This window comes from Heterodontus francisci, chromosome 11 (genome assembly GCF_036365525.1).
Source record: "Heterodontus francisci isolate sHetFra1 chromosome 11, sHetFra1.hap1, whole genome shotgun sequence".
NCBI lineage: Eukaryota > Metazoa > Chordata > Chondrichthyes > Heterodontiformes > Heterodontidae > Heterodontus > Heterodontus francisci.
In genome coordinates this window covers 22,944,109-22,962,957 of record NC_090381.1, presented here as the reverse complement: position 1 = coordinate 22,962,957, position 18,849 = coordinate 22,944,109, and the positions used below count along the sequence as shown (strand labels likewise).

The window sequence follows — 18,849 nt, the reverse complement described above, 5'->3', positions numbered from 1 at the left end:
ACTCGGTGGGCCGAAGGGCCTGTTTCAATGCTGTATCTCAAAATAAATAAATAAATAAAATAAAACCTCCATTCAGTCAGCAAGTGTGACCTTGAGCTTGTGGTCACTTGCCATTTTAGTTCTCTGTCTTACTCCCTCTGATGTCTCTGGAAACTGTGGCTTCTTTGGTAGTACTCTCACCTCTGAGTCTTGAGGGTCTGGGTTCAAGTCCCGCTCCAGGTCATGAGCATAAAAACCAAGGCTGACAATGTAGCACAGTACTGGGGGAGTGTGGCACTGTTACAGGTGTCGTCTTTTGGATGAGACGTTAAACTGAGGGCCCCATCTGCCCACTCAGGTGGACATAAAAGATCCTATGGCACTATTTTGAAGAACAGTGTGGGGAAAAGGCATTGAAGTATATGATCAGCCAAGATCGTGTCGAATGGTGGAGCAGTCTCAATGGGCTGAATGACCTACTCCTGCTCCTATGTTCCTAACAGCAGGGGAGTTTTCCCCAGTGTCCTGACCAATATTAATCCCTCAAATGACAACACAAACAGATTGTCTGGTCACCGTCACATTGTTGTTTGTGGGAGCTTGCTGTATGCAAATTGGCTGCGTTTCCTACATGACAACACTTCAAAGGTACTTTTTTGGCTGTAAAGTGCTTTGAGACATTCAGTGGCTATGAAAAGCACTATATAAATGCAAGTCTTTTCCTGTCTCTGCCTCCTATGCTGTTCCAATAAAGCTCAATGGAAGCTGGAGGAACAGCGTCTGATCTTTTTATCAGGCACTCAACAGTGATTTCAGTAACACAGGTCAATAAAAACTTGCTATTTTTTTGGACAGCTGTTGCTGGTAATGGTCCTGCTGTTGCCATTTACAGCTCTTCCACACCCACCTTTTGTTTCTTGTCCCACTACAACCCCACCCTTTTGCTTACTTCATAATCCCTTTGCTGCTTCCCACCCTACCATGAAGCTTCCCTTTTGTTCTTCCCTCCCCTCCTGCTCCCCTCACGTGTTACACTTGCTTAAAAATTGTTAGAGCTCTAATTTCTTTCAATTCTGACAAAGGTCAGAACTATAACTCTGGTGAACTATCCCTCCTTGACCTTTCTGCAGCCTTTGCGATGGTTGACCACACCACCCTCCTCCCATGCCTCCCTTCCGTTGTCCAGCTGGATGGGAATGCCCTTTCCTGGCTTTATACTTAACTGTCTGGCTATGATTTGATAATCAGCTGCAATGGCTTCTCTTTCCGCTCCTGCTCAGTTACCATTGGAGTTTTTTTACTGATATGTTCTTGGCCTCCTGCTGTTTTTCATTTAAGTGCTGCCTGTCAGTGACATCATGCGGAAAAAAATCGTCTGGTACCGCATGTCTGCTGATGACACCTGGGTCTTTTTAAAAAAAAAAAAAAATTCTTTCATGGGATGTGGGCATCGCTGGCAAGACCAGCATTTGTTGCCCATCCCTAATTGCCCATGAAAAGTTGGTGGTGATCTGCCTTCTTGAACTGCTGCAGTCCATGTGTAAATACACCCACAGTGCTATTGGGAAGAGAGTTCCAGGATTTTTGATCCAGTGACAGTGAAGGAATAGCAATATAGTTCCATGTCGGGGTGGTGTGTGACCTGGAGGGGTATTTGCAGGTGGTATTTCCATGCATCTGCTCCTTGTCCTTCTAGGTGGTAGAGGTCATGGGCTTGAAAGGTGCTGTTGAAGGAGGCTTGGCAAGTTTCTGCAGTGCATTTTGTAGATGGTACACACTTTGCGCCAATGGTGGATGGAGTGCCAATCAAGCGGGCTACTTTAGCCTGGATGGTTGTCAGCTTCAGCGTTGTCTTACCACCATTTCTGTACTGTTTCTAATTTGTTATACTGCTTGTCCAACATCCAGTCTTGGATGAGTCGAAATTTCCTCCCAACTAAATATTGGGAAGACCAAAGCCAGTGTCCTTGGTCCCTGCTGGAATCTCCGTTCCCTAGCCACTGACTCCAATCCTCTGCCTGGTCGCTGTGAGGCTCAACTAGACTGTTTGCAACCTTGGCATCCTATTTGACCCTGAGCTGAGCTTTTAACCATATATCTGCTGCATTGTCAAGACTGCCTACTTCCACCTCTGTAACATCGCCCGACTTCCTTCCTACCTGAGCTTATCTGCTGCTGAAACTGTCATCCATATCTTTGTTACCTCTGTACTTGACTATTCCAATGCTTTCCTGCCCAGTCTTCCATCTAACGTTCTTCATAAACTTCAGCTCATCCACGAATCTGTTGCCCGCATCCTAACTTGCACCAAGCCCCTTTCAGCCATTACCCCTATGCTTGCTGACCTAAATTGGCTCCTGGTCCAGTAATGCCCCGATTTAAAAATTCTTAGCCTTGTTTTCAAATCCCTCTTTCCCTGACCCCCTCTATCTCCAACCTTTTCCAGCCCTGCAACTGTCTTGAGGTTTTTGTACTCCTCCAATTGTGGGCTGTTGCGCATCCCCAATTTTAACTGCTCTACTGTTGGCGACTGTATCTTCGGCTGCCTGGGGCCTAAGGTTTGGGATTTTCAACCTCAGCCTCACTGCCTCTCAATCTCAGTGTCTCCTCCTTTTTAAGATCCTCCTCAAGATCCTACCTCTGACCACGTTTTTCCTAATATCTTCTTATGTGGATCGGTGTTAAGTTTTGTTTGATAACACTCTTAAGTACTTTGGGGCATTTTGCTGTTAAAGTTGTTGAAATGTTAACTCAGTTTCTCCACAGCTGCTGCCTGACCTGTGTAGTTTCTGTTTTTAAGTTCAACCTTCCAGCATTTTGCTTTTGTAACCAGTTACTTATCTAATTTGCAATTTCTGGGATCTTGCCTTGTGCAAATTGGTAGCTGCATTTGCCTACATAACAGATTTCGCTTTCAAAAAGTGATTCATTGGAATTGAAGGGTTTGTGTTATTTCTGAACACAGTATCTGTAATGGTTTTCTGTAGGCCTCGCATCTATGCCACAAAACCATCGAATCGTATAGCACATAAAGAGGCAAATCGGCTCATCGTGCCTATGCAGCCTTTCTGAAAGAGCTAGGCAATAGTCCCATTTTCCACACTTTTCCCATAGCCCTTGACATCCTTCCTAAAGTGTGGAGCCCAGAATTGGATACAATATTCCAACTGAGTCCTCAGTAGTAAGTCTACAGATAGTTCCTGGAAGGACAGAAATCCATTTCTTGGTGCAGTCAGGATACAGGAACCTTCACTTTCCTAGTGAATTAAGTTACATTGTAATTACAAGATTTCTCATCTTCATGCAACTGGTTATCCTGTACATGCAGGAATCATTATCTTGTTTTAAATCCTGCGAGAATCCTTATTGTCTAGTGGATAATTATTTGTCCTGTATTTCACAAAGCAATTAAGCCTGATTGTGCTGTGTGTTGAACAATGTGTATACAGTGGGGTAGAGTGAGCTTAATGGCTGCCTCTTGTGTGCTGTAAGAGTCTTTGGCCCCAAAATTCTCTCGGGTTGGGGGAGGAATTATGATCAGGCAACCCAAAAGTCTGCGTTCCCTGGAATGCTGTGGAGTTTTAGCTCCATGGCATGAGTTTTAAACAGATTCTGCACCTGGAAGCCAAACTGATTGACAGGCTTGGCTGTATTTCATGTGGGGGAATCCTGTGGCACAGGGCCGCAGCCCAGGAATAGGTCGGTTTAGTGGTTGGGGGCAGTGTGGGGAGAGGTGAGCGGTGGGCTTGTGATGGAGTTAGTGATAGAAAGAGGGTCAGTGATTGTTCGGGAGGGTGGGGAGGAAGTTGTTTTTCCCAGAAACCTGGACAAAAGTATTTAACATTGTAAAAATGGAGACAAGCAGACTCCTTAAAAGATTCCAGTGACTGAGAGCCTCCTGAGAGTGGGTTAGTTGCATGACCCTCATCCCGTCTCTCTCAAACCTGGAAGTGCGTAGGATCGAGGCGGTTTGGTTTCCTGTTAATTTTTAACACTTAAGCCACTACTCGAACCAGTCTCCCTCCTTTTTGGGGCTTAAAGTTATGCCTTATGATTGTAATTCTGAAATATTTTCTCCAGTATCTGTTTGGTTAAACTTTTATAATCATGGCCATTCCCCTCTTCTATGTATACTTATACTCTGCTTTAGATTACCATTTCCTCCTGCCAAACTGATGATGTGACCCAGATAGGTTATCCCTGATCTTCAGTCTGCCTAGTTTTGTGCTTCTGTTCAGTGGGCAGGCAGCCTACTCTTGGGGATGGTCACTGTAAGGCATGAAATACTGCTGAGACTGGACTACCCTGCCCTATTCATGGGGATACTGAAACCAGTCTGGGATTTCTCAATTTGGTTTGAGCAGAGTGGAGATCAAATCTGCATCTCCTCACTCTGCTGCTGAATGATCCAGTGTTCAGTATCACTGTGGTTGCCATCCCATGCATCATTTATTTCTACTTGTGGCCTACTTATTTCTATTCCAATTTTTGTTGCTGCTAATGTTTTATTTTCACATACTATGTGGCCATATCCATTTCCTGTGCCGATGTTATTGATAACCTAATAGCTTTAACTTTGAGTAAGTCTGCAATATTGTTTTGCCTTTCATAATTTTGTCAGAAACCTCTCTATTTATAGAAAACATTGTACATTCACAGGCCATTGCATATTTGAGAACTGCTTCTCTTCTGCCGACATTTGTGTTGACTTTAGTTGAACATGAATGATTTGAATTGCAATATGCACTGCATACCAACACAGAAAAGGCACTTTATTGAGGTTTTTTAAATTCATTCCATGGGATGTGGGCGTTGCTGTCAAGGCTAGAATTTGGTGCCCATCCCTAATTGTTCTTGAAGGTGGTGAGTTACAGTAGATACTCAAGTTTCTAGTTTGTGCTATACTTGGAGGTGCTTGTTTTTGCTGAATGCCAAAAAGGAGATATTCCTTCCATTAGCACTTCTATCCAGATCAGTGTGGGGATTTGGTGGAGCCTGTTTGGGACCTAACTTTGAGGTTGTCTCCTATCTTTAAAAAAGTAACTGAAATGGGTGTCAGCAGTTTCTTCATGGCCTATATCAAATTCATGTCAGTTGCACAAACAGCATCTCTACTGGACAGATAAGTACATCCTTTTCTCTAATTTCATGTCTTTAATAAGCAAACGGTTCTTTCAAAAGGCTAAAGTGTAGATTGGTTCCTCCAGCAGCTAGTACTCCTATTCTTTTTTTGTGGTATTGTTCACACAACTTTTTTGGTTATTCTGGGATGGAAGAGGCACACATAGTTAACTAGTTGATATCTTGCATCCAATGGTTAGAAGTCACACTCATATTTTATTTCCGAGTGACATATCTATCATAGTCTCTGTATCCTAGTGGTAAGAATAGAAAGACAACTACTTTTAGTCTTAAGTGAGGAACACTTGAGCTTGTGCCTTGCTCCAGCTGTCAGTGCCCTGTTTTAGAATTATTTGTGATGATCATGTCAGTACTAGGACACTCACTAACACTTTGGATACTTGTGTTCATAACATCAGAAACTTCCAGCTCTAGCGTAGAGAGGATTAGATTCAGGATACAGTTCTCTGCACTGGTCCGTGTGCACTCTTCATGAGCGCAAGATAGATGCATAGTAAAATTTCATTTTACCTTACCTAACTTGAAAAGACTACTCACGACTATCAGTATGACATTTACCACATCAGCCTTCCTTGTGGTCTGCCAATTTATTGGTAGTTCTGTATGAAACTTTATTAGGACCTACAACAGACCTACTTAGTTCACACCTTTTATACCAGCGGATTGGTTACTTCCATTCAGTCGCGGTGAACTTGATTCAAACCCAGGCTCCAGGGTGGAAGGGGAATGCTCAAGACCATTGTACCACCCTGTCTAACTATACTCTGTTCTGCAAAGCAGCTACGTGCAGAACCAGGCTGTCATGTGCACAAAAAGGAAGGATTCCAAGGCCTTGGAGGGAGTGCAGAGGAGATTTTCTACAATTCTGTCAGGGATGTGGGACTTCAGTTAAACAAAGGGACTAAATAAATCAGGGTTGTTTCCCTAAGAGCAAAGAAGATTTAAGAGAACTGTTCAAAGTCATGAAGGGTTTATAATAGTAAATAATTAGGAACTGTCCCAGTGGCTAAAGGCAATAACCAGAGGACACAGATTTAAGATGATTGGCAAAAGAAGCAGAGGCAAGTTGAGAATTTTTTCTAGTGTGTTGTGATCTGGAATGCAGTGCCTGAAACCGATTCAATAATAACTTTCGAAAGGGAATTGGATAAACACTTGAAGTGGGGAAAGGGCAGGGGACTAATTGGAAAATCTTTACAAGAGCCAGCACACTCATGATGGGCCAAACAGCCTTCTGTGCTGTATCATTGTATGAAGTTCTGACTTTCTTGATTTGACCTTTCTCTAATCATGTATTTGAGATATGGTGTATCTTAAATAGATCAACTGTTCAGTTTTTCCTCATTTTAGGGGAGCAGTTTAAAACCGTCATCACTTAGCACTGCAGATTTAATCTGACCCATTCAGATTAATATTTCCTTTGTCTATCCAAGATATTTTCCTTCTCTCTTTTACTATCTGCAGCAAGAGAGTAGATAAGAGAACTACTTCCAAGCTGTAGCCTGGGATGGTCTGAGTTGCTGCTGTGCTCTTCTGTTTTTTCATCTTCTGTAGTTAACCTTGTAGGCTCCATTCCGCTCCTTCCTACTTAACATTTCAACCATAATGACTCATCACATGGAGAATGGCAGTTAAAAATCTATGTTCTAGCTTGTGGCATTGTACAAGCGTCCAGATGGCAGCGGTGTCGGCTTTCGCTCTGGATGACCTATAAACTCCTGGAACATATCTTCCCGAGAATCAGCCCTCTTGTCGAGTCATTGATCCCTGCAGAATAAGCGGGATTCTGGCAACTGCGACCAGCTTTTCGCCTTTGCAACACTCATTGAGGTCGGATTTCAGAAAAGTTGAAGACTTCTGCAGCTTTTGTAAACACGTTATCAGCCTATAACAAGGTCTCGATTAAAGGACTAATGCTAAAACTTGCAAGAATCATCCCCTGCCTCAAAACACTGCACCTGCAATGGACGCTGCTGAAAATAGCCAGCTAAGTGCTCACTTGTGTGACAGTCAGCTCGCCCTGTTCCTCAATAACATCCTGCCACAAGGCTCCATATTCCCGCTGACGCTTTTCAATGCCTCCTTGGGCAACATGCTGCCAGCGAAGTGCAAATCTGCATATGGGGGTGCCTTGTCCTGGCAACGCAAGCAGCCACCTTCAACAACATTGTGCCCATCTTGTACGAAACCTGAAAGTCAAAGAAGAATTTCTGGAAATGGAAGCTCAAGTCAAGCCCCCACAAAACAACTGTCACTGCATTCCATCTAGATAACAGGAACGCTAAGCGCACCCTGAAAGTGACCACCTGCAACAATACTGTATGACATGACCCACTCTGACTTATTTCGGAGTGGAGCTAGACCTCATACTAGCCTTTTACGACGGCCTGAAGAAAACAGCCACCAAAACGAAGACGAGGGTCACCTTGGTGCGGAAACTGGCAAGCACAAGCTGGGGAACAGCAGCATCAGTGCTTTGGCCATCGGTGATGGCCCTTGTGTACTGTCTAGCTGAAGCACAGGTCTGGACCAGAAGTAGCCACACTTGATGTCCAATTGAATACTGCAATCCGGTATATCACTGGAATCCTCAAGTTGACTCCAACACTCTGGCTGCTGTGCTGGTCACACATCACTCCCCCATCTATTCGCTGCGATGCTTCAAGCCTCCAGGAAGATGAACGTCTCCCCATCTACCAAGGCCTCAACAAGGTCCCTAAACTCCGCTTGAAGTCGCGCAAGCCCTTTTGGACCCACACGCTTAACCTTTAACAATGTGACTTTAACCCTGATGAAGCTTGGAAAACCAAATGGAGTTCCCAAGAAGTCATAAACAGCTCATGAAAGCAACTCAGCAAACGCACCTTCCAAACTTGCGGCCTCTACCAACTAGAAAAACAAAGGCAACAGATCCATGGGAACATCACTGCCTGCAAGTTCTCCTCCAAGCCATACATCATCCTAAATTGGAATTATATCGCTGTTCCTTTACTGTCGCTGAGTCAAAATCCTGGTACTCCATTCCCAACAATTCCCGTGTGGGTATACCTACACCACACGGACTTCAGCGGTTCAAGAAGGCAGTTCACCATCATCTCGAGGACAATTAGGGATGGGCAATAAATGCTTGCCTTGTCAGCAACGCTCACATCCAAAAATGAATAAAAAAGATCAGATGCAGAAGATCCCTGAGTTTGATCTTCTGTGAAGCTCATGGGTAACCCTAAACCACATCTGCACAAACCATGGCAGATGTGAAAACTTGATGCACAACTGAAAACTGTGCTCACCCAGGACAGTGGATTATATAATGACCCCAATGCCCGATTCACATGTATGAGAGAGGCATCACAACAATCCACTTCGCTCCTCTTGATGCAATTATCAGTCTTAACCACCTGAATATAAAATTATAGTTTTCTCTGTCTACATCTACATCAGCCATAAGAAAGAGAAAAATGTGAAGTCAGCCAATGAGCCCAAAAGTGTCTAACATCCACACTGTCCAACAAGGATCCAAGGACCGCAATCAGGGAGGGAATGTTTGATTCCCTTTTTCTATCTCTCTTCCTCACTCACCCTCTCCATATACGAACATACATACGAATTAGGAGCAGGAGTAGGTCACTTGGTCCTTCGATCCTGCTCCGCCATTCAATAAGTTCATGGCTGAACTGATTACTCCACATTTTCACCTATCCCCAATAACCTTCCACCCCCTTGCTTATCAAGAATCTATCTACCTCTGCCTTAAAAATATTCAAAGACTCTACTTCCACCGCTTTTTGAGGAAGAAAATTCCCAAGACTCACGACCCTCAGAGGAAAAAAATGTCTCCTCATCTATGTCTTAAACAGTGATTCCTAGTTTTAGATTCTCCCACAAGCGGAAACATCCTTTCCACATATACCCTGTCAAGACCCCTCAGGATCTTCATATAAAAGCAAAATCCTGCAGATGCTGGAAATCTGAAATAAAAACAAGAAATGCTGGAAATGCTCAGCAGGTCTGGCAGCATTTGTGGAGAGAGAAACAGAGTTAACGTTTCAGGTCAGTGACCCTTCATCAGAACTGGCAAATATTAGAAATGTAAAATGTTTTAAGCAAGTAAAGCGGGGGTGGGGCAAGAGATAACAAAAGAGGTGTTGACAGGGCAAGGTCACAGAGAATAACTAATGTGGTGAAAGACAAAGCATTGTTCACTGGAACACTGCAGCAATCCCAGGACAGAGATGTGGGCATGAGAGCAGGGGGGTGGGTGTTGAATTCTCAGGATCTTGTATATTTCAATCAAGTTGCCTCTTATTCGTCTAAATTCCAGCGGATACAAGCCTAGCCTGTCCATTCTTTCCTCATAAAACAGCCCACCCGTTCCAGGTATTAGTCGAGTAAACCTTCTCTGTACTGCCTCCAACACATTTACATCCTTCCTTAAATAAGGAGATCAGTTCTGTACACAGTATTCCAGATGTGGTCTCACCAATGCCCTGTGTAGCTGAAGCATAACCTCCCTACTTTTGTATTCTATTCCCCTTGCGATAAACAATAACATTCTATTAGCTTTCCTAATTATGTAGTTGACCTGCATACTAACATTTTGTAATTCATGCACTAGGACACCCAGATCCCTCTGCATTTCAGAGCTCTGCAATTTCTCACCATTTAGATAATATGCTTTTTTATTCCTGCCAAAGTGGACAGTTTCCCACTTTCCCACATTATGCTCCCATTTGCCAGGTCTTTGCCAACTCACTTAACCTATCTATATCCCTTTGTAGCCACCTTCTGTCCTGTTCAGAAGTTAATTTCCTACCTATCTTTGTGTTATCAGCAAGTTTAGCAACCATCATCCCTTCATCTAAGTCATCTATATAAATTGTAAAATATTGAGACCCCAGCACAGATCCTTGTGGCACATCACTTGTTACATCTTGCTAACCAGAAAATGACCCATTTATGCCTACTCTGTTTCTTGTTAGTTAGCCAATCTTCTATCCATGCCAATATGTTACCCCCTGTACCATGAGATTTTATTTTCTGCAATAACCTTTGATGTGGCACCTTATCAAATGCCTTCTGGAAATCTAAGTACAATGCATCCACTGGTTCCCCTTTATCCACAGCACGTGTAACTGCCTCAAAGAACTCCAATAAATTGCTTAAAATGATTTCCCTTTCACAAAACCATGTTGACTCTGCCTGATTACCTTGAATTTTTCCAAATGCCCTGCTGTAACATCTGTAATAATAGCTTCTAACATTTTCCCTAAAACAGATGTTAAGCGAACTGGCCTGTAGCTTCCTGCTTTCTGTCTCCCTCCCTTTTTGAATAAAGGTGTTACTTTCGCTATTTTCCAATCTAACAGAACCTTTCCCAAATCTAGGGAATTTTGGAAAATTAAAACTAACGCATAAACTATCTCAATAGCCACTTCTTTTAAGACCCTTGGATGAAGTCCATCAGTACCCGGGTACGCAGCTCCAACAATTTGTTCAGTGCCACTTCCCTGGTGGTTGTAATTTTCTTGAGTTCCTCCCTCCCTTCCATTTCCTGACCTACAGCTAATACTGGGATGTTACTTGTATCCTCAATAGTGAAGACCTCCTCCACCCCTCCAAATGCAGGAGCAATGAAACCGTTCTAATGCACCTGATAGCACCTGCCTTGAGATCAGCTAGTTCGGAAAATAACAAGCACCTTCCTTGTTTCGAAATTTCAATACCTCACTGTTGCATTAGATTGAGAAACTGCAAAACCGTTTTTCATCCCATTAACACAATCAGAATGGAAAATTTAGGAGTGATGAATTTTGTTCTTTCCATTTAAGTAGACATTTTTTTTGTTGCTGGCTCAAGACCGTGAGTCAGTCTCACTTACTGTTGGGCCTCTAGTGATGTTGCTGACCAGAATGTACCACCTTTTCCTGGAATAGCTCCATAGTGAACACTGGGGGCTGAGATTTTACTCTAGGATGACACTTGCTCCAGAGTCAAGGGAGCTTGATACAGATCACTTGGGCCCAAGCTCACTACCACTCTGTGTGGCTTGGGGATTATGATTAAATCACAGAAAATTTCGTTTTTTTAAAAACGCACTTTAGACTCCATCAGCTAGAACGAAGAGGTGTAAACCATTGGAATTCAGAAATAAAGTACACCGAGATAAGCACATCTTTTTGTTCTAAGCACGTTGAGAAGTATCTTTGCAACACTGAATGGAACGGCTCTATGGTATTACTTTTAACATTACTTTGGAGGCTATATGTTCCTCCAATCTGCCAAAATATAATAATAAGTGAAAGCTCTCAAATTGGAATAAGTGTTGGTGCTGAAATAGTTTAAGAATGAGAGGCATCTATCATATAGTGTGCCTTGTCTTCAGGCAGGACGAAGTATTGGGAATTAACATTAGTACTGTGGGAAAAATGGGAATGCTGAAAACAGTATATAAATATAGAACTAGGGTCATTCATACACTGCTGTTAAGGATAAAAATCCAAGAAAGCTGCTTTACCGATATTGGTGTTAATGCATCATTTAATGCTGAGTGTGATGATAAAGTATTGTGGGTAAGATCAGTAATTTGTGCACTCTGCCTTTTAAAGCACCTAATGAGTATGTTAATAGTTTTTCTTGCTTGGTTCTTCATTTGCTCATTATTTTCTTCTTCAATTTTAGAATCGAGTTTGGCAGAGAGATCACAGAGACCTTCGAGCAATCCAGCCTGATTCAGCTTATTATAATGATGTAAGCATCTCAAAGAGAAAGTTTTGTAAATTCCCCTGTACTAATTTAATATGCTGCTCCTGTTGGGTGGCTTGGTTTTGCCGGTAGTGCTCTTTGTCATTTTAGTTAGGTTCTTTATTAGAGGCAATGATATTTGTACTATATTTTTGTATATTTTTGTATCTTTGATGCTAGAACAGCTGAATGCTGCTTGTAATGAACTTTTATTTCATGAATATGGCTCTGTTTGTGTATGTAACCTAAATAAATTACTTCGCAAAAATTCTCCTGATGGCAAATAAATCAAACTGAGGCACTCTTCGGGTAACTAGCTTGGAGTTAGATTGAAGTAAAGGAAGAATGCAGCTTAGATTAAAGTATATCAGAGAGACAGACATGAATCATGACATCTGGTCAAACATGGGCAAGGAAACCTGTTGCTTTCCTCCTGCTGCTCTCCTTCAGCTGATGAATCAGTACTGCTTAATGTTGAACAACCCTTGGAAGAAGCACTGAAGAGACCAAGGGCACAATATACTCTTGAGTGGGGGACTTCAACGTCCATCACCAGGTGCAGTAGTGCCGCTAATGGCTGAGTCCCGAAGGACATAGATGCCAGACTGGGCTTCCGGCAGGTGGTGAGAGAATCACCTGAGAGAATAACCTACTTGACCTTATCCTTCCTAATATGCCTGTTGCAGCTGCATGTGTCCACGATGGTAATGATAAGTGTGACCACCACACAGTCATTGTGGAGACGAATAAACGTCATCAGACTGAGGACACCCTCCATAGCCATGTGACATGATCACTATTATAAATGGAAGAGATTCAGGACAGATCCAGCAACTTAAAACTGGGCATCCATGAGGTTCTGTGAGCCATCTGCAACAGCAGAATTGTATTCCCCACAATCTGTAACCTCATGGCCTGGCATATCCCTCACTACTGTTATCAAGCTAGGATACCAACTCTGGTTCATTGCAGAGTGCAGAAGACCTTGCCAGGAGCAACACCAGATGTACTTAACAATGAGTTGCCAATCTGCAGCTACAACACATACATACTAAACAGTGGAAGCTGCGTGCTATAGATGGAGCTAAGCGATCCTACAACCAACAAATCAGATCAAAACTCTGCAGCCCTGCCACATCCAATCGTGAATGGTGGTGGACAATTAAACAACTAACAGGAGGGGGTTCCATAAACATCCACATCCTTAATGATGGCAGAGACCAGCATATGAGTACAAAAGCATTTGCAACCATCTTCAGCCTTTAAGTGCCTAGTGGATGATCCATCCCGGTCTCCTGAGTTCCCCATCATACAGAAACCAGCCAGTTCGCTTATCACGTGATATCAAGAAATGGCTGAAAGCACTGGCTACAGCAAAGGCTATGGGCCCTGATAACACCCCAGCTTTATTGCTGAAGACTTGTGCTCCAGAACTAGTCATACCTCTAATCAAGCTGTTCCAATACAGCTACAACACAGGCATCTACCTGACAAAGTGGAAAATTGCCCAGGTATGTGTTGTCCACACAAAGGATAAATCCAATTTCGCCAATTACCACCCTATTAACTTACTCTCCATCAGCAAAGTTGGAAGGGCCATTGACAGTACTATCAAATGCACTTACTCATCAATAACTTGCTGTTGCTCAGCAATGCTCAGTTTGGTTTTGGCCAGGAGCATGCGTCTCCAGATCTTATTACAGTCTTGATCCAAACATGGACCAAAGACCTAAATTCCAGAGTGACTACCCTTGACATCAAGGCAGCATTTGACTGAGTATGGTGTCAAGGAACTAAAGTAAAATGGAAGTCAATGGAAATTGGTGGGGTGATGGGGGTGGGGGAGCTCTCCACTGGCTGGGGTCATAACTAGCACAAAGGAAGATGGTTACGGTTGTTGAAGGCTAATCATCCCAGCCCCAGGACATTGCTGCAGGAGTTCCTCAGGGCAGTATCCTAGGATCAACCACCTTCAGCTACGTCATCAATGACCGTCATTGGGTCATCATTAGGTCAGAATTGGGGATATTTGTTGATGATTGCACATTGTTGTAAAAGGTAGGTCATGCTTGACTAATTTAATAGAATTTTTTGATCAAGTAACAGAGAAGGTTGATGAAAGGAATGCAGTGGATGTTGTTTATATGGATTTTAAGAAAGCATTTGATAAGGTACCATTAAATGCCTAGTTAACAAAATTGAGGCTCATGGAATAGGCGGATCAGTGTCCAGTTGGATAAAAAATTGGATTAAGGACAGAAAACAGTGAGTCATCGTAAATGGTTGTTTTTCAGACTGAAGGGTGGCAGACAATGGTGTTGCCCAACAGTTAGTGCTGAGACCACTGCTTTTTTATGCTATGTATAAATGCCTTGGACCTTGAAATACAGAGTAGAATTTCAAAATTTGCACATTAACACCAGACTTGGAGGTGTGGCAAACGGTGAGGGTGAGGATGATATGAACTGCCTGCAACAGGGCATAGGCTAGCAGAATGGGCAGACAGGTGGCAGATGGAATTTAATACTGATATGTATGAGATGATGCATTTTGGCAGAAGGAATAGGGACAGGCAATACAGAGTTAATGGCACAGATCTAAAGAGTGTGCAGGAACAGAGGGAAGTGGGGGTGCACGTGCTTCGATCTTTGTAGGTGGCAGGACAGGTCGAGAGTGGTTCGTAAAGCATATGGGATCTTGGGTTTTCATAAATAGGTATTGCGTACAAAAGCAGGGAAGTTATGTTGAACATTTTTAAAGCTCCGGTTGGCCCCAACTAGAGTATTGCATCCAGTTCTGGTCATCACACTTTAGGAAGGATGTGAGGGTCCGAGAGAGGGTGCAGAGGCGATGTACCAGAATGGTTCCAGAGTTGGGGCATTTTAGTTAGAAGATTAGGTTCCTTCGAGCAAAGGAGATTGAGGAGAAATTTAATAGAAGTGTACAAGATTATGACAGGCTTAGGTAAGTTAGACAGGGACAAAGTGTTCCTATTAACTAATGGCACAAGGACTAGGGGACACAAATTGAAAGTTTTGAGCAAAGGCTGCAGGGGGAATATGAGAGAACTTTTTTACGCAGCGAGTGGTAATGACCTAGAGCTAGCTGCCCACAAGCGTTGTAGAAGTGGAGACAGTCAATGACTTCAAAAGGATATAGGATGGCCACTTAAAGGAAATAAACATGCAGGGCTGCGGGGATTGACTGGATAGCTCCGGGGAGAATTGGCATGGACCCAATGGGCTGAATGGCCACCTCCTGTGCCATAAATGACTCTGACTCTGTTCAATTCCAGTTGCAACTCCTCAGATAATGAAGCAGTCCATGCCCACAAGCAGCAAGATCTAGACAATTTTCAGGCTTGGTCTGATGTGTGGCATTAATATTACTTGCTACATAAGTGTCAGATAATGACCCTGTCCAAGAAAAGAGAATCTGGTCTCCTCCCCTTGTAATTCAACAGCAGTACCAGCGTCAAATCACCATCCACATCCTAGGGTCAACATCAACCAGAAACTTAACTGGACCAGCCACTTAAATTCTGTGGCTACAAGAGCAGGTCAGAAGCTGGGTATTCTGTGGTGAGTGACTCACCACCTCACTCCCCAAAGCCTGTCCATCATCTATAACACGCAAGTTAGGAGTGTTACGGAATACTCTCCACTTGCCTGAATGAGTGCAGCTCCAACAACAGTCAAGAATCTCAACACCTTAAACTTTCACTCCCTTCACCACAGGTGCATCCTGGCTACAGTATGTACCATCTACATGATGCACTGCAGTAACTTGCCAAGGCTTCTTCGACAGCACCTTCTAAACGTGCAACCTCTACCACCCAGAAGGACAAGGGCAGCCGGCGCATGGGAACACCACCTGCAGGTTTGTCTCTAAGTCTCTCACTTTTCCTGACTTGGAAATAAATTGCTGCTCCATCGTCGCTGGGTCAAAATCCCAGAACTCCTTCCTTAACAGCACTGAGTGTACCTACACCACATGGACTGCAGCGGTTGAAGAAAATGGCTCATCACCTTCTTGTGGGCAATTAGGGATGGCCAATAAATGCTGGCCTTGCCACCAACTTGACATCCTGTCAATGAATTAAAATAAAAAGACTGAAGGAAGAGCAGAGGATATGAATGCACTTGGAGTTCAGCAGGAAAATGTCATTGGCTTCTGATCACTCAGGAAACTGTGGAACAAACTTAGTGTAGTTATTGCTTGTGTGGCATGCTGTACTGGAGAGAAGATTAGGGAATGCTGCAGATCGCATCAGGGACTAACTCAACAGGAGTCTCTTTGCATAAATAACCTCTCTTTGTACACAATCCCCAAAGAATTAAAAATAAGATTGTAAAAATATGAACTAAGTAACATGCACACGTTTGAGCAATCTGGCACAATTAGTGAGATAATCTCTGCATTTGAACCTCAGCAAATAAATTGGAATAGTCCAGGAGATAATCCTTCAGGAAGAGGCAGGTAGAAGAAAGTTGGGTCTGAAGATTTTTCCATTGAGTTTGTTTTACTGATGATAGTTCAGGTATATGGCTCTTCATTGACCTGCCCCAGTCATGGTTGCACTGGTTTCATTTATGTTGGTTGCAGTGTTGTGTTGGTCTGGCTTAAGCTCAGTCAGATTGTTGGGGTGGTCTGGCCTGTTTTGGTTGTGCTGTTGAGTTGTTTTGTTGTAATCTTGCTTCTGTTTATGACTTTATATTTGGTTAATTGGCTTCTTGGTGCTGGTTGATTTAGCTTTCTTATGGAGCTTTGTCATTGCTTGGTTCGATTGATATTTCTGCTGTTACTTGGTCTTGCCATATAATGCAGATGGTGATGCAGTTTTTGATCTCTGGTGCTGATGGTGTCTTTAATGTTTTCCAGTTGGTGCCACCTATGGGAATGCTGCAGAATCCTATGAATGCTGTAACAACAAAATTTGTCAGAACTTCAACCAATAAAGTGAAGTGTCCAGTGTTTGTTGTCAGGGTAAGTACTCGAAAGAATGTAAATAAGAGTTGAACTAAAATAGATTGTGAATTTTTTGGATTTGTGCTAGACTGGTCTATTAGATATGAATTAGACCACTATTCAAGATTCTGTCAGCTGCCCCTGCCACTACTTGGGACTAAAGTATTTGCTGCTCAGAGTCCTCCTTGTCATGAAGGAATTGGTAGACATGAATCAGGCTCATTTGTGTGTTCTCGTTCAAAAATGTTGCAGTGGAGCTGTTATACAACATTGGCAATGTAAAGTATAATGAGGAAAAGCCTGTTCCATTCAATTTCCCCCCTCAAATATTTATATCCAATAAAAATTGTTTAATCGTCTTTTGCCACTTATATCTGGAGCTAAGTTTGTTATCCCCTCAATCTGTTCCACTGTTTCTGAATACTGACCCCAGTTAAGACACATCTATATGTGCATGATCTCGTTAACACTTTGTACAAGTTCAGCGTCGCTTTTGTATGTATTTAGGATTTACTTCCTGTTCTTTTTGCCTTGGTTATTTATTTCCGACACTGACATTATTCACACTTGACACTTATTGCTTTTTTAAAATATCTTTTATCATTCAATCACATTTGCTACTTTTGATGCCGTCATTTGTTATATTTCTCGGGGTCATAACATTTTATTTCTGTGCACAATGTAGACGTGCTGTTTATGAAGGAGTCATCAAGATCCTTAATGTTTTGAACAGCAGGAATTCCATTCCATTTTAGTCCCTTAACTTGTCCTGGTTCAGGGTCTTTGCACCTGACTTCAACTAACATGGCAAAAAAAAGCTTTGGTTCCAAACTGGCTGTTAGCTGCCAGTTTCAGCAACTATGAATGAGCAGTTGTTGTGTAAACTGCTATTGCTGACATGTTTGGTTCACCCATGGGATTGGTTTTAGTGTTGATGATTTGAAGTGCCATGAGATATTTTTACTGTTAAAGGCATTATATAAGTGTAAACTGTTGTGTGTGCTGCCACAAGAGTGACACAAGATTTCCTCTCTGTACCTTTCACTATATTTAAAGATCAATTTGGTCTCATTAAATTGCATATTTGACCAAAGTCAGTGGGAATGCCATGTGGACGTTCCCAAAAATAATGTTTAACAGCCTCATTAAGAGCTCGATGCAAAATATGTTTGTGTTCCTTGAACTGCAATAACTGTTCCTGTTGCTGCTATGTATCAGAGAAGTGACTGTAAAAGATGTTCGTTACACTGTGGGTATTGAATAAACTATGTTTGAGTGAATGAATAATTGTTTTTGTTCTGTATTTAGTGGACTCCTGAAGGAAGGCGGTTAGTCACCGGGGCTTCCAGTGGCGAGTTTACTCTCTGGAATGGGCTCACGTTTAACTTTGAAACTATTTTACAGGTATGAGAATCTCCAGTGTAATGCCAATGGGGGAGGTGGGGGTGATGAGAATATCATTTGTCCTGCCACAGCAATGAAGAACAGATTTGTAGTAGCGATAAATTTCTTAACACACAGGTTGATGTCACCATTGTTACCATTGAAACCAAGACCCTGCTGTGAAGTCCAACAGATAAAAGTGATTGTATTGATTAATATGCTCATTCAGTTGCTACAGGATGTGGGAGAAACTTTTTCATTTTCTTGCTTTGGGAGGTATCCTATTGCTGGTGTACAATTGGGCTTCTGGGCTATATTCCTTAGGAGCTACAGTAACATTGCACTTGCTACTGTGCTGACATAGATTTTGTAATTTTTCCCATTTTCTGATGTTTTTCTTTCCCCATCTATCTCAAACCTGCCATATCCTGACCACTTAGTTAGACGCTGGTCTCAAACTTTTGTCAAAGCCAAATTAGTTACACTCTGTTCTTGCCAGCAGGACTGGGAACTTCCTCATTCCAGTTTTCCCTGTTCTTTTGAAGGTGCTGTGTCTTATCCTGGTGCATCCTGTTGATGGTCCAAGCTGAGATTGAAAGCCTGCCATCTGGGGATTTGTGGACAAAAATCTTTGTT

At 42.6% G+C, this 18,849-nt stretch overlaps 1 protein-coding gene across 5 annotated transcripts in view; it reads left to right on the top strand.

Moving 5' to 3' along the window:
* Positions 1-18,849, top strand: part of wdr33 (WD repeat domain 33) — a 139,245-nt gene that overhangs the window by 38,102 nt on the left and 82,294 nt on the right. For all 5 annotated transcript variants that reach the window (XM_068041816.1, XM_068041815.1, XM_068041818.1 and 2 more), the window contains 3 exons: positions 11,800-11,868; positions 16,744-16,848; positions 18,139-18,234. In XM_068041816.1, coding sequence (XP_067897917.1) covers positions 11,800-11,868; positions 16,744-16,848; positions 18,139-18,234 — 270 coding nt within the window. The remainder of the gene's footprint in view (positions 1-11,799; positions 11,869-16,743; positions 16,849-18,138; positions 18,235-18,849) is intronic.